This window comes from Bos indicus, chromosome 1 (genome assembly GCF_029378745.1).
Source record: "Bos indicus isolate NIAB-ARS_2022 breed Sahiwal x Tharparkar chromosome 1, NIAB-ARS_B.indTharparkar_mat_pri_1.0, whole genome shotgun sequence".
Classification (NCBI taxonomy): Eukaryota; Metazoa; Chordata; class Mammalia; order Artiodactyla; family Bovidae; genus Bos; species Bos indicus.
This window is the reverse complement of record NC_091760.1, coordinates 142578858-142590740: the sequence shown is the minus strand read 5'-3', so window position 1 is coordinate 142590740 and position 11883 is coordinate 142578858. Positions and strand designations below refer to the sequence as shown.

The 11883-nt window shown below is 54.4% G+C and overlaps 1 protein-coding gene across 1 annotated transcript in view; it reads left to right on the top strand.

Moving 5' to 3' along the window:
• The first annotated feature begins 7383 nt into the window (after positions 1 to 7383).
• Positions 7384 to 11883, top strand: part of C2CD2 (C2 calcium dependent domain containing 2) — a 65962-nt gene continuing 61462 nt past the window's right edge. Inside the window, exon 1 of the mRNA XM_019962952.2 lies at positions 7384 to 8055. Within this exon, the coding sequence (XP_019818511.2) occupies positions 7783 to 8055 (273 nt within the window). The 5' untranslated portion in view covers positions 7384 to 7782. The remainder of the gene's footprint in view (positions 8056 to 11883) is intronic.

Below are 11883 nucleotides of genomic sequence, written 5' to 3'. Positions count from 1 at the left end.
AATAATATTCTATTGAATAATTGGGAATTGCTGTACTGCTAACAGACCCCAGGCAGGATTATTATATTTGCACAAACAGAAAGGGTGAGACCAAGGAGGGACCTTTTTCTCCTACTGGGATCATCAGCTGCCTTCTTCCTGTCACCTGGGGAAGAGCCTGGAGAGTGAGGGCTCAGTTGCTTCCCTCGCTGGAGTTTCTGCATCATCCTTGTTAACCCCCCCTTAACTCAAGGAGAGCCAGGCCTGTTTGGGCAGGGAGGGAAGTTGGAGGCACAGGGGTGTCCCTCTCCCATGGTCTGCTGCCTCCCTGGTCCCTGGGCTCAGCGGGGCCCCTGAGAGGGAGCTGGCAGACTTTCTAGAAGGTGATTCTGCCAGAAATGATGCACCAGAAGATGCACGTGATGACCTCAGGTGTGACAACCTCAGGTGTTACGACCTCAGGTGTTCACAGGTAGAGTCAAACTTCCCACTTGAGTGGCATGGGGAGATGACAACTCCATCACAGTCAGTGAAAAATGAGACTCTGTGGTAAGTCATTGTGAAGAATCGCTCATCAGTTGCAAAGGGATGGTCCACAGGCGCAGCAAGAAGGGTCCCACAGAGAGCACCCGGATTCCGGGTCTAGATCCACTCAAGCCACGTGGTCCCTGCTGAGCTACCTGTTATGGGAATCACTGCAGAGTGCCAGGCAAACAGCAGGCATTCATGTTTCCCTCTTTTAAGCACTAGATCAGTTGTTTCCAGACTCCAGACTTTTCCAGATCAGCAAAATTGTTCACTTGTCTTACTGGACTGCTCCACTTGCCACTGCAAGATAATTGTGTCCAGTCCCTCAGTTGTGTCCAACTCTTGGCAACCTCATGGACTGTAGACCACCAGGCTCCTCTGTCCATGGAATCTTCCAGGCAAGAACACTGGGAGTGGGTTGCCCTTTCCTCCTCCAGGGTATCTTCCCAACCCAGGAATCAAACCTGAGTCTCCTGCATCTCCTGCCTTTGCAGGCATGTTCTTTACCACTGAGCCACCAGGGAAGCAATAGATAATAACCATTTGTAATTACTACATTCATTCTCTGTAGGTAAACAGGTGTCTTTGTTTTGTTTTGTTTTTTAAGATGTATTTGGATTGTTTTTAAAACCGTTTAATAGTACTTTATTTTAACTCTCAAAGAGACTAAATATTCCTCCAGATATTTAGTTGATTCTAACCTTGTGCCCAGCAAGGCTTTTTCAGAAAAACACATAGCACAAAGGAAAATTTGGGGCCAGAATAAAAGCAAAATATTAATTATATGGCCTGTACCTTGATGGGGGATGGGAGAAGCTTTCCGAGGCCACAGGTGGGCTAAGCATGGCCCTCCCTCCAGTTTGTACCTTGTGCGGCTGCATCATCCCATGCATCAAACCTGTGTTATTCTGAAGTCAGCACCAGGAATGGTCAGGTCAGGGGGAAGCCAGAGGCAGATCTCAAGGATTCTGAGAAAGAAGGGGCTGTGCCCCTCCGTGCCCAGGAGTCTGCATCCGGCAAGAAGGTCCCGCGGTGGCCACACAGCGGCCCCCCTTGGAGCCTCTGGTGTAGCCAAGCAAAGTCCCAACAAGGTGAGGGAGGGACGACAGCTGTCTTCAGCACCTTCGTCTCTCTCTTCCTCAGCGTGCACTTCCGCCAGGCTGCCACGGCCACCCTACCAACGTGACCTCTACCTGGCGGACACATCTGACTCTCCGACAGCGTGACTTCAGACACCAGTAGACAGGTGCGGGGCCGCATTCTTCTGAGAGCATAGGGTGTAGGCAACTGCCTCCTCAGGACAGTTTAGCAGTATGAAAACATATGAGCTCAAATATTTATTCATATGGTAGATCCTAGCCTTGGGTGCCAGTGAGCTTGCCCAGCCCCCCTGCTGTTGGGCAGTCACACACGGGAGGCTGAAACGAGTCACCTGGCCGGGCTGGATTCCATTCCTCTGCCTCCCCTCTGTCCCTCACCACCCACTGTGGGCGCTGTGCACAGGAACTGTGTCATCGGGGTGGCCCAGGCGGGCTCTAGGCTGGCTGGCTGGCCTGCAGCAGGCTGCCAGGCCCTGGCTCTGGCCCTGCAACACCAGTGACTCAGGCTCCTCAGCGGCCATTGCCGGGGAATGAGGGCACATCCTGGTGACTGCTGGCTCTGGGTGAGAGGTGGACAGCCTGGGAACCCTGCAGGGGTGCGGGGGGTGGGGCTCGGTGCTCCTCGCTGTGCGCCTGCCCCAGGGCTGTCTGACTGCCCCGCAGTCCTCCCAGGAATGGGCTTGGGTCCCAGCAGAAGCGCCACACAAGCCCCTCTTGTATGAATGACCCCTGAATGAACTTCCTTCCCCTCTGGGTCTGAAGGAATCCGCCTCTCCTGGACTTGAGAACACAAAAGGCAATTCATCTTCTGTCGACAGATCTTCAGGGGAGCACAGGAGGAACGGGACCCCTTCATTTCCAGCTTTGAACAGGTTTCTAATTTTAGCAGAATGTGTTTACTTTATGATAGTTGACGGAAGGAACAGGGGCTTGGGGGTTGACACCACCTGGGGGCCGACTCCGGCTCAGCCATTTTCTCACTGTGTGGCCTTGGGCCAGTGAACTCAGCTTCCGCACCTTTAACACTGGATGGTGAAATCTGTCACAGTGCCATGAAAATTAAGTGAGTCCCTCAAGGGCAGGGGCACCTCAATGTTGCCAGCACCCAGCTGTGCCCGCTGTGAGCACCTGCAGTCACCCACCCATGCCAGGTGCCTTTGTGGGGGCCCAACCCCAGGTGCAGGGGTGGCCTCCAGGACGGGGCATGCAGGACAGACGGGATCTCCATCTCACGCAGCCAGGGACGACCTGCGTGTGGTCTGATCTTCAGCTTCAGACATTTTCTCACGGCCGTCCTGACACTGGTACTTGGGATTTAGGCAGTTATACAGAGATGCAGCCTTTCTCCCAGGGATGGCATCATAAAACCACGAACATTACCAGCAGGAGGATCCGAGGCCTCTAATACCACCGGCCGCAGGCTCCCTGCATCCCTGCCCACCCCCACCCCCTGCAGTAGGCACGACAGGAAACGGCCTCCAGCCCCCAGCCTCCGACTGTGGAAGTGACTAAGTCCTGCCGATGCAGCCGAAGAGATGGGGTCAAATGTCCCCGCGGACCCCCACAGCTAAGGGCATAGAGCCAAGTCTTAAAAGGCATTTCGCTAAGAAGGAATTCTCGGAATGTCTTCTGTCAAACACAGAGGAAGAAGCTGCGCGTTTGCATTTCCAAGTGGCCCATCACAGCCCCGCTGGGGCCCAGGCTGCCCATCCGTCAGTACGTCTGTCCATCGGGCAACGCGGGCACAAGTTTATACTTTAAGCTGTCGTCCTCGTCACCCTCAAGCAAACTGCTACAGTGTGAAGAAGAGTCCCCACCAAGTCAGAGACAAACTAGAGGCTTACTAAATTTGTCCCTTTCCTCTTCTGGAAACTTAAGATAATTCGGTGGAAATTTAGTGACATTTTTCGTAAGTACTTAATCCCACTTTTTTGTTAAGTGTTTTTAAAAGACCATAAGAATATCTGGTTCAATGGTAATGAGTACTTTCTAGTGTTAATAACTTTGTATGTAGTTATGAAACATATATGACCCTAGACATACTATTTTAAAAAGTAACATCATCCTCACAGAGCCTCCTGGGCTTGGTAGAGGGAGACAATAGAACAGCAGCATGGAAACAGATGAGCCACCAAATGGGACAAGATGCCTCTCCCCTGCTTCTTGTGCGCTCACAGCCAGTTGCTGCAGAGCATTGTCTGAGGAGGCCTTCGAAACACAGTGTCTGCTGTTTCCTCTCTGCTGCTCTGGGACCCACATGGTCCAAGGTTCAGAGTCAGGCCTTCCTGGAGAATTCCAGGCAGGTGGCTGCCTCTGGCGGCCCAGTAGGTTGAGGTGTAGATGGTTTTCCTTGGGCCTACCGGCTTGGGGACAATGGCCAGCAAGTACCTATGAGCCCCTCCCCTGCACCCAGACCCCTAGACCCCCACCCCGCCTGCTCACAGAAGCTCAGTTCCGGGGCTCGGAGGATTCAAAGCACAGTGGTTTCCTTTGAGGTGGGGTTAACAGCAGCAAGCCACTGCTGCAGAGTGTTATGGTCCCTGACCCACCGGGAGGTTTTAGGGGGTGACAGCAAAGTTCCTTCCTGGGTAGAATCATGGCCTGGTCCCTTGGGTTGAAGGGCTACAGGGTTAAGGACTGTCATCACACGTCAGGGGAATGCTGCTCTCCCTAGAGACTGAGCCGTCCAGTATCCTCCACACACCGGACGGACGGGACCAGGTGACAGAGCAGAAGTGAAGGCAGTCTGCTCTTTTTCCTCGGTTTACAAGAAGAGTTTTAGTTCCTATTGCACATTTTGGCCAGCTGTGTGTTCCTGTGAGCCCGTGACATCCCTCCTTTTCCTTCACTTTGCTTCTACACAGAAACAATTCAATACTTATATGTTTATCTTCCCTTTGAAAAAACTTAGAGCACGTGACGAATTCCAGACTGGGGTGGTTGTTAGTTTACAGTGTGTGACAAGCCTCTAAATGAGCCAGTGCGGGTAGCGTGCCCCAGAGATACGGCAGCAGAGGAATGAGACTGGTTCCACCAGTCACACGGGGTGCGGACGGCCGTCTCCCACCTGCCACCCAGCCAGTGCACAAGTGCACACCTGTACTCATCATGGAACAGGGAGACGGAGAGCCTGGGGTACCCAGTTGTCCCAGTTATTCTGGCAAGGAGGCCAGCCTGACTTGGATTATTGAACTGCATAGGTCTGGCTACAGATCAGAAAGTAATTAGAAGAAGAGATTTCTGAGAAAAGAAAAGCAATTCTCAACCCTTTCCGGTGTGGGTGCTGAGGGGTGAGCTACGGTTTAAGGGATTGGTAACTTGCTGGAAACTGATAGGATCACAGCACTTCCGCTTTTAGAAGGTCAGACCTGATATCAGACCTACCGGGGAAGGGCTGGTTCTCCTTGGCTCCCGCTCACCTGGGCCATTTGATGAATTCTCCTACCTGCCAGCTTCCAGTCCTGTCTCCCACTAGGGCTCTCAGTCCACCTACCTCCCAATTCCTACCTCCTTCTCAGATAAAGGGGCTTCCCTGATGGCTCAGATGGTAAAGAGTCTGCCTGCAGTGTGGGAGACCCGGGTTTGATCCCTGGGTGGGGAAGATCTGGAGAAGGAAATGGCAACCCACTCCAGTATTCTTGCCTGGAAAACCCACAGATGCAGGAGCCTGGCAGGCTATAGTCCATGGGGTCACAAAGAGTTGGACTCGACTGAGTGACTTCACTCTCAAAGAAAATCAGGCCCTTGAGTGTAAACTCCTTGGCTGCTCTCACCATATCAAACTTACTCTATAAACAACAAGGTTCTACTCTATAGCACAGGGATCTATATTCATGATCCTGAAATACTGCAATGGAAAAGGATATGAAAAAGAATGTATATATAGATCTGAGTCACTTTGTTGTACAGCAGACATTAACACAACATTGTAGATCAACTATACTTCAATTTTGTTGTTGTTGTTGAGTTGCTAAGTCACGTCAGACTCTTTGTAATCCCATGGACTGTAGCCGACCAGGCTACAGGATCTGACTACGGGATTCTCCAGGAACGAATTATTAGAGTGGGTTGCCATTTCCTCCTCCAGGGGATCTTCCCTACCCAGGGATCAAACTTAGGTCTCCTGTGTCTCCTGCATTGGTAGGTGGGTTCTTTACCACTGAGCCACCTAGGAAGTCCATACTTCAGTAAAATTAAAACAAAAAACAAAAAAACCTCATCCACCCTCATCTCCTTGCCTTCAGTCTCTAAGCCAGAAATGTCCTCTTCTGTGGCGGCCCATTCTGCCCCATGCCATGCACCAGGCCTGTGTTAAACCCTTCTTGTGGACCCTTGAGATCCCCTTCTAGTTGGTCTCTCTGCCCTCTCCCACTTTCTTCCAATCTAGTCCCACGTGTTGCTAGGTGTGATCTTTGTAAAATTCAATTTTTCCACTCTGCTTAAGACAGGTTGTTGCTTCTCCTTTTCTGTGGCACAATCTATTATCCATAACTCAGGTGCTCCAGGTACAGCCTCTGCCCCACCTCCTACCCCACTGCAACCCTCACAACATCCCACTCACATTCTATGCCTTGGGGTACTGAGCCACATGCAGGCCTCAGGGCCTTTGCACACACACACTTCTTCAAATACCCTTACACCAAGCTCGCCCTTTCCAGCCTGCACCTCAGCCTTGTCTCTAATATTTGGCATCCAGGGCAGATCTGTCATAGCATCTTTCTGTGGTTCTCTTTGCTCTACTGTTTCCAGGATTTGTGCATAATAGTTGTCAATAAATGCCACCAACCTCCCAGCCAGATCTAGATCCTAATGTCCATTGGCCAGACACTAGTCCGTCTTATCAGTCTCTCCCTGAGCCAGGTTGGAAAGGAAGGGTTGGGGAGGAATCATTGAGGACCCTCTGCTGCAGTGGTGGGGCCAGGACCCATACTGATGGTATCAGACAGGCAGACCCTGGTTGGCACCATCAGACCCAGCCAGAGAGACACCTCTGTGCCCAGGTTCAGTCAACCCAATTCAAGGTCAAATCCCCTTCATACAGCTGCAGAAGGACAAGCAAATCACTAACTTAGGGTTCAGGTTTGTCAGAATCTCAGGCTAGTGCCTTGAGGCATTTCCTAATGATGGGGGCTCACTCTGCAAGGTGAGGGGCGCCAGGAGGTGTCACACGCTTCCATGGGCACAAACTTCTTAATGAGCCTTCTTTCTGACGCTCCTGGGAGATACCACGGCAGCTCTGCAAGGGAGGGTCCAGACTTCAGAGTGCGAATGGTGGGTTTCCAGGGACTTTCCAAGGATGTGAAAACCAGATTCAGTATTCTGCTGGCGGGCAGACGGCAACCCTAGAAATCACCCTTCCATACGCACGCACACAAATATGCACACACACACACGTGCACACACGTGTGCACAGATGCTCATGGAAATCCAGCCAGACTGCCCCACTGCAGCCTCGGCGTCGGGCTAATTGGAAAGTCCCGCGCTTTCGCGTCGCCACGCTGTGGACAGGTCAGGTTCGGAAGACGCCGCGCCGCCGCCGCCCTGGGAAGGCCCTGAAGCGGGCGGGCGGCGCGCGCACGTGGCCGGCCTGAGGCCGCGGCGGGGGCGGGGCCGACAGCGGAGCCGGACGCCGGGCCTTTAAGAGGGCGTGCGGGCGGGCGGCGTGGGCGGGGACCGACGCGACGACCCAGGCACAAGGGAGGCACAGGCCCCGCCCCGACCCCGGCCCGGCCCCGCCCCACAGGCCGCGCCCCCTCCCCCGCCCCGCGGCCCAAGCCTTCTCCGGCCGCCACTGGGCCGCGGGCGGGACGCCTGGGGCGGCGCGCGCAGGAGGAAGCGCGGCCGGCCGCGGCCCGGGAACAGCCCAGACGCCCGAGTCGGGAACGCCGGCCGCGTCTCTATCTGCCAGGTGCGCGGGGTTGGAGGCGCAGTCCTGGGCCGTGGCCGTCGCGCGCCGGCCGGCTTTTCCTCCCGCTCACCCCGTCCGCCCGGCCTCTCAGCGCCCGGGGCCCGCACCGCCAGCTGCCCTGATCCGCCCGCCGCGCCCCCTTCCCGCCCCCCGCGAGTCCCTGCCGGCGGCGAGCTGATGTCCTGAGCTTGCCGCCCGCGGGCTGTGCGCCCGGCCGGGGGCTTCCTGGGAAGTTGGGGCGAGGCGTGCCGGGTATGCGCCATCACCATGTCCCGCCTGGGCTCGTGGCTCGATGAGGTCCTATGGCTGGTCTTGGTGGCTCTCTTCGTCGTGGCCCTGGGCACGGTGGGCCTGTACCTGGCGCAGTGGGCGCTGGCCAGGGCGCGACCCCGCTCCCGAAGGCGGGCGGCGGAGCCTGGCGACTGCCAGCGCCCAGAGTCGGATGCGCTGCTCGCCTGGATCCTGACTCTGAACAGCTGGAGGAGCCAGTGGCAGGCCGCCTGGGTGACCGCCCTGAACGATGAGGCCAAACGGAAGGGGGTAAGTTTCTGTGAGAACGGCCGTGCTGCGGGGTCGGGCGCGGTGATCGCGGGGTGTCTTCAGGCTCTTCTTCCCTGGAGCCTCTCCACAGCCCTTGACTGCCTCAAGGGGCAAAGCATCCTTGAAAGTTAGAAAGACCGTGGAGACGGAGGACCGTCGATGGGGAAGGCGGAGTGATTAGGTTTTATTACCCTGACGTGAAGCGTGCCAGAGGGAGAGCCTGGCTGTTGGAGGGATTTGTCCAGGGGCCACTTCCCCTCTGGCTCTTACCTGCCCTTCCTGGCCGGCATCCCAGGTGGTTTCCCGTATTCGCCTGGACACTGGACCGCTTTTGCACCTGATTTATGAATCACTCTGAACCAAATATGCTTCCGTCTATGGAGCTGAATTTTACCCAGAATATATTACCCAAAGGTTAGCACTTATAATTAGTGACCATCGAGGGCAGCTACTGGCCAGACGTGTGCTGGGGCTTCAGGTACATGGAATCGTCTCTGAATCCTCACAGTTCCTGGAGCAAAGGCGTCCTCAACATTTTAGAGGTGGGGGAAACTGAGGCCTGGAGAGGTTAAGTAGCCTGCCTAGGGTCACACAGCCCGTGGGTGGCAGAGCTAGGATTTGAACCCAGCTACCTGCTGGTTGGGATAGTCCTCCTTAAACCATTCTGCCTGGCTCCCTGACATTTCCTGATTGGCTCAGAACCTGTGATTGCCTTGAAATGAAGCTTGAAATGAAAACTCAGGGGCTTAGTCTGAACTCTGTTGCCTTGGGCACCTGTGGTTGTGTTCCTGGTCTAGTTAATGACTGGGTGGCTTATTGTTACTCTTAAGGCATCTTGGTTTAATGATGCGCTCCTCTTGTCTGCTGTTTCTAAATATTCCATAGGAGGAATGAAGGCCTGGTGGGTCTGGGGCACTAAGTCTTTGCCAGTCCTCCTTGCTCTCAGATGTACACGCCCCTCCACCTGCTTGGGAACTTAGTGGAGAAGCCCATGGCCTTTTGCTTTGGAAACAGCAAATGCTGTGTGTCTGAACTATCAGCTTTCAGAATACGCCATGGCGAGCCCCTCTGTCTGGTCCTTGTGCCATGGCCTTGACTCATGTAGCCATGGACTTAAAAAACAGAAAAGCTTTGAGTGCGAATGAGTGTAAATCCAACAAAACACCGTGTTCTGAACTCTGGGAAAAAATTACCATGCCTTTTGGGTGCAAAAAGCCTTCAAGGTCATTTGACTTCCGATTGCCCTGGTGCCTGGAGTCTGTGACCCCTGCTGCCAGAACCGGACAGCTCTTCAGAGGAACCACCCCATTTCTTGTGGGAGCCCTGAAGCCCCGTGACCTCACCTGGACAAGCAAACACAAATTTGTTTCCCCTCAAAGCTGCTGTCATTGACCCCTGCTTGACCGGGTATCCTGGGCTTGGGCACTAGGGCTGAGTACACTGCAGGCTGGAGTTGTGAGCGGGTGAAAGTCTTGTCTCAGCTGGAAGAGACGGGGGCATGATGTGGGCCACTGATTCTGCTTCTCAGCCTTTTTGGAGCTGATCTGTAGGGCCCTGTTGTCACGCTGGGGCCCTTGAGAGAGTCAGGCAGAGGCACAACCCTCCCTCCTGTAAGTCTGGGACAGTCCTGCTTAAACCATTCTGCCTGGCTCCCTGACATTTCCTGATTGGCTCAGAACCTGCAATTGCCTTGATTGGAAGCTTCCAGATTACCTGTGTGCCTGGAGGGCTGAGAAAGGAGGAAATCTCTTCCCTGGAATTTGCGGGCAGCCCTTCGAGTAACTGGAGAAAATACCTGAAGTTTTCGAATGAAGACCTTTCTTCCTGCTCGCTTGCATCTGTGTGGGCGGAGGCCTCGGCTGGGGGCTTGAGTTGGGGGAGGTTTGGCTTATTTGCCTGTCCTCTGCTATTCACCATGCACTGCAGAATCTTAGACACTAGTTTTTCCAGAACTCCTGCCTGGAAGGGACAATGATACACTGAGTATAAGCTCAAGGCAGCTCTAAGTCTTCTCTGACAGCAGTTGGGTCTGAGTGTGATATCAGGTGGCTCAGTGTGTGTGTGTGTGGGGGGTGGGCTGTGTGTGGTGTGTGTGTGTGTGTGTGTGTGTGTGTGTGTGTGTGACTCTGCTCTCTCTGGTACCTGGACGTGTTGCTTGATTTGAATTCAAATGGAAGGTTCTGCAGGCTGATAGGATCTGCTGCTGCTGCTGCTAAGTCACTTCAGTCGTGTCCGTCTCTGTACGACCCCATAGACGGCAGCCCATCAGATAGGATCTGGGTAACTGCTACCATGGCCTTGGCACGCCCCCTCCCCTGTCCTGGGCCATCCGATCGCAGCACTAGTGGCAGTGTGGGTGAGCAGGCCCTGCTGTTTTTAGTGGGTGTCCTGACCTGGCAGCCAGCCCTGCGGGACTCTCCCTCTGTCCTCCCTTCAGCTCGATTCCCACTAATCCCCGATTAGGGTTGACAACTCCAAGTCCGCGTTCGGCTCAGCGAGCCAGCTTAGAGGCCCCTCCTGCCCCCACGCCATGCTGCTGTCTGTTTGTCCTGGCCCAAGAGGAGAGCACTCCTGTCGCTGGGGGACTGGCAGTAACTCAGTCGTCTCTAGCATCTTCTGTGCAAGGTGGAGTTCTCTCCGGAGTGGAGCAACTCCTCTCATCCTGTTTTACCCCAGCTCGTATCTTAGGACTGCAAGGAACCCTAAACCCTTCTAGCAGCACCTCTTCCTTCTCCAAAAGGGGAGACAGAGGACTATGAACTGGAGAGACTTGCCAGTGTTGAGCTAGAACAAAGGGCCAGGGGTCTTCATGGTTCATCTACATCTGCAAGGGTCCATGGTCCCCCATGGGCAGCAAATTTGACTTTGAGACTCAAATATTTCCTTCAGTCCAGCAAGAAAGGATCAAAGGGTACGATTGTTTAACACATCATCCCCAACAATGGGGCTCGTGTCTCCAGGGAGTTAAAGATGGTTAGTAACTTGTGGAGTCTCCTTTGACCCTGGATGACCAGTGACTGAGGCAGGGCAGGCTCCTTGTATCAGGGGGTCCTGCAGGGTTTTGACCCTTACTCCTTATGATTAGACAGGATGCTGAGTTGGAGAGACAGATGAAGAGAGCGTGGCTGCTCTGGCAGCACATGCCTGGTATTTGGGGAACACTGGCAAATTGCCTAGAGACCTTTGAAAGAATATGCATGCCTGCCACCTCCCCCACTTCAGACCCAGGGAGTCAGCAGGGTACAGGGAGGCTACTATATGTTTCACAAGTTCCCGAGGCTAGCTCTTCACTAGAGACAAGCTGCTGGACACACACAGTGTCCATACGCCAGCCAGCATTCAGTCAGTCAAAGTCCCCCCATCCAGCAACACCTCTCCACACTGGCATTGCAAACACCTGACATCAGCTGCTCTGATCGCGGCTCGGTCCATGAGAACAGGAAGATCCCAGGATTGGTTCAGTCACCAACCTGGGAACTAATGCCCTGCCTGTTATCTGAGGGCAACAGTAGAGGTTTTCACTTTGCATTTCCGTGAATATTTACAAAGTGGTTTGGGGTGACATCACCCCAGCAGCAGTCCACACCCTTGACACCCACCGCTGACACTGGGGCTGCTCTTTCCACAGCAGGTCACCAGCTCTGAAAGCCAGAGCCCATGGTCCTGAGAACCCCTACCCACAGGCTGGACAGAGCCTCCCTCCCAAGGCTGATGCTGTTGGGACTACATGCGGGGAGCAGTGGTCTGAGAGCAAGCACCATGTTCTGGACTTGTCTGGGAATGGGTTGCTTGAGTAGGCCCAGGCCCTGGTGGGGAGAGTCATGAAGC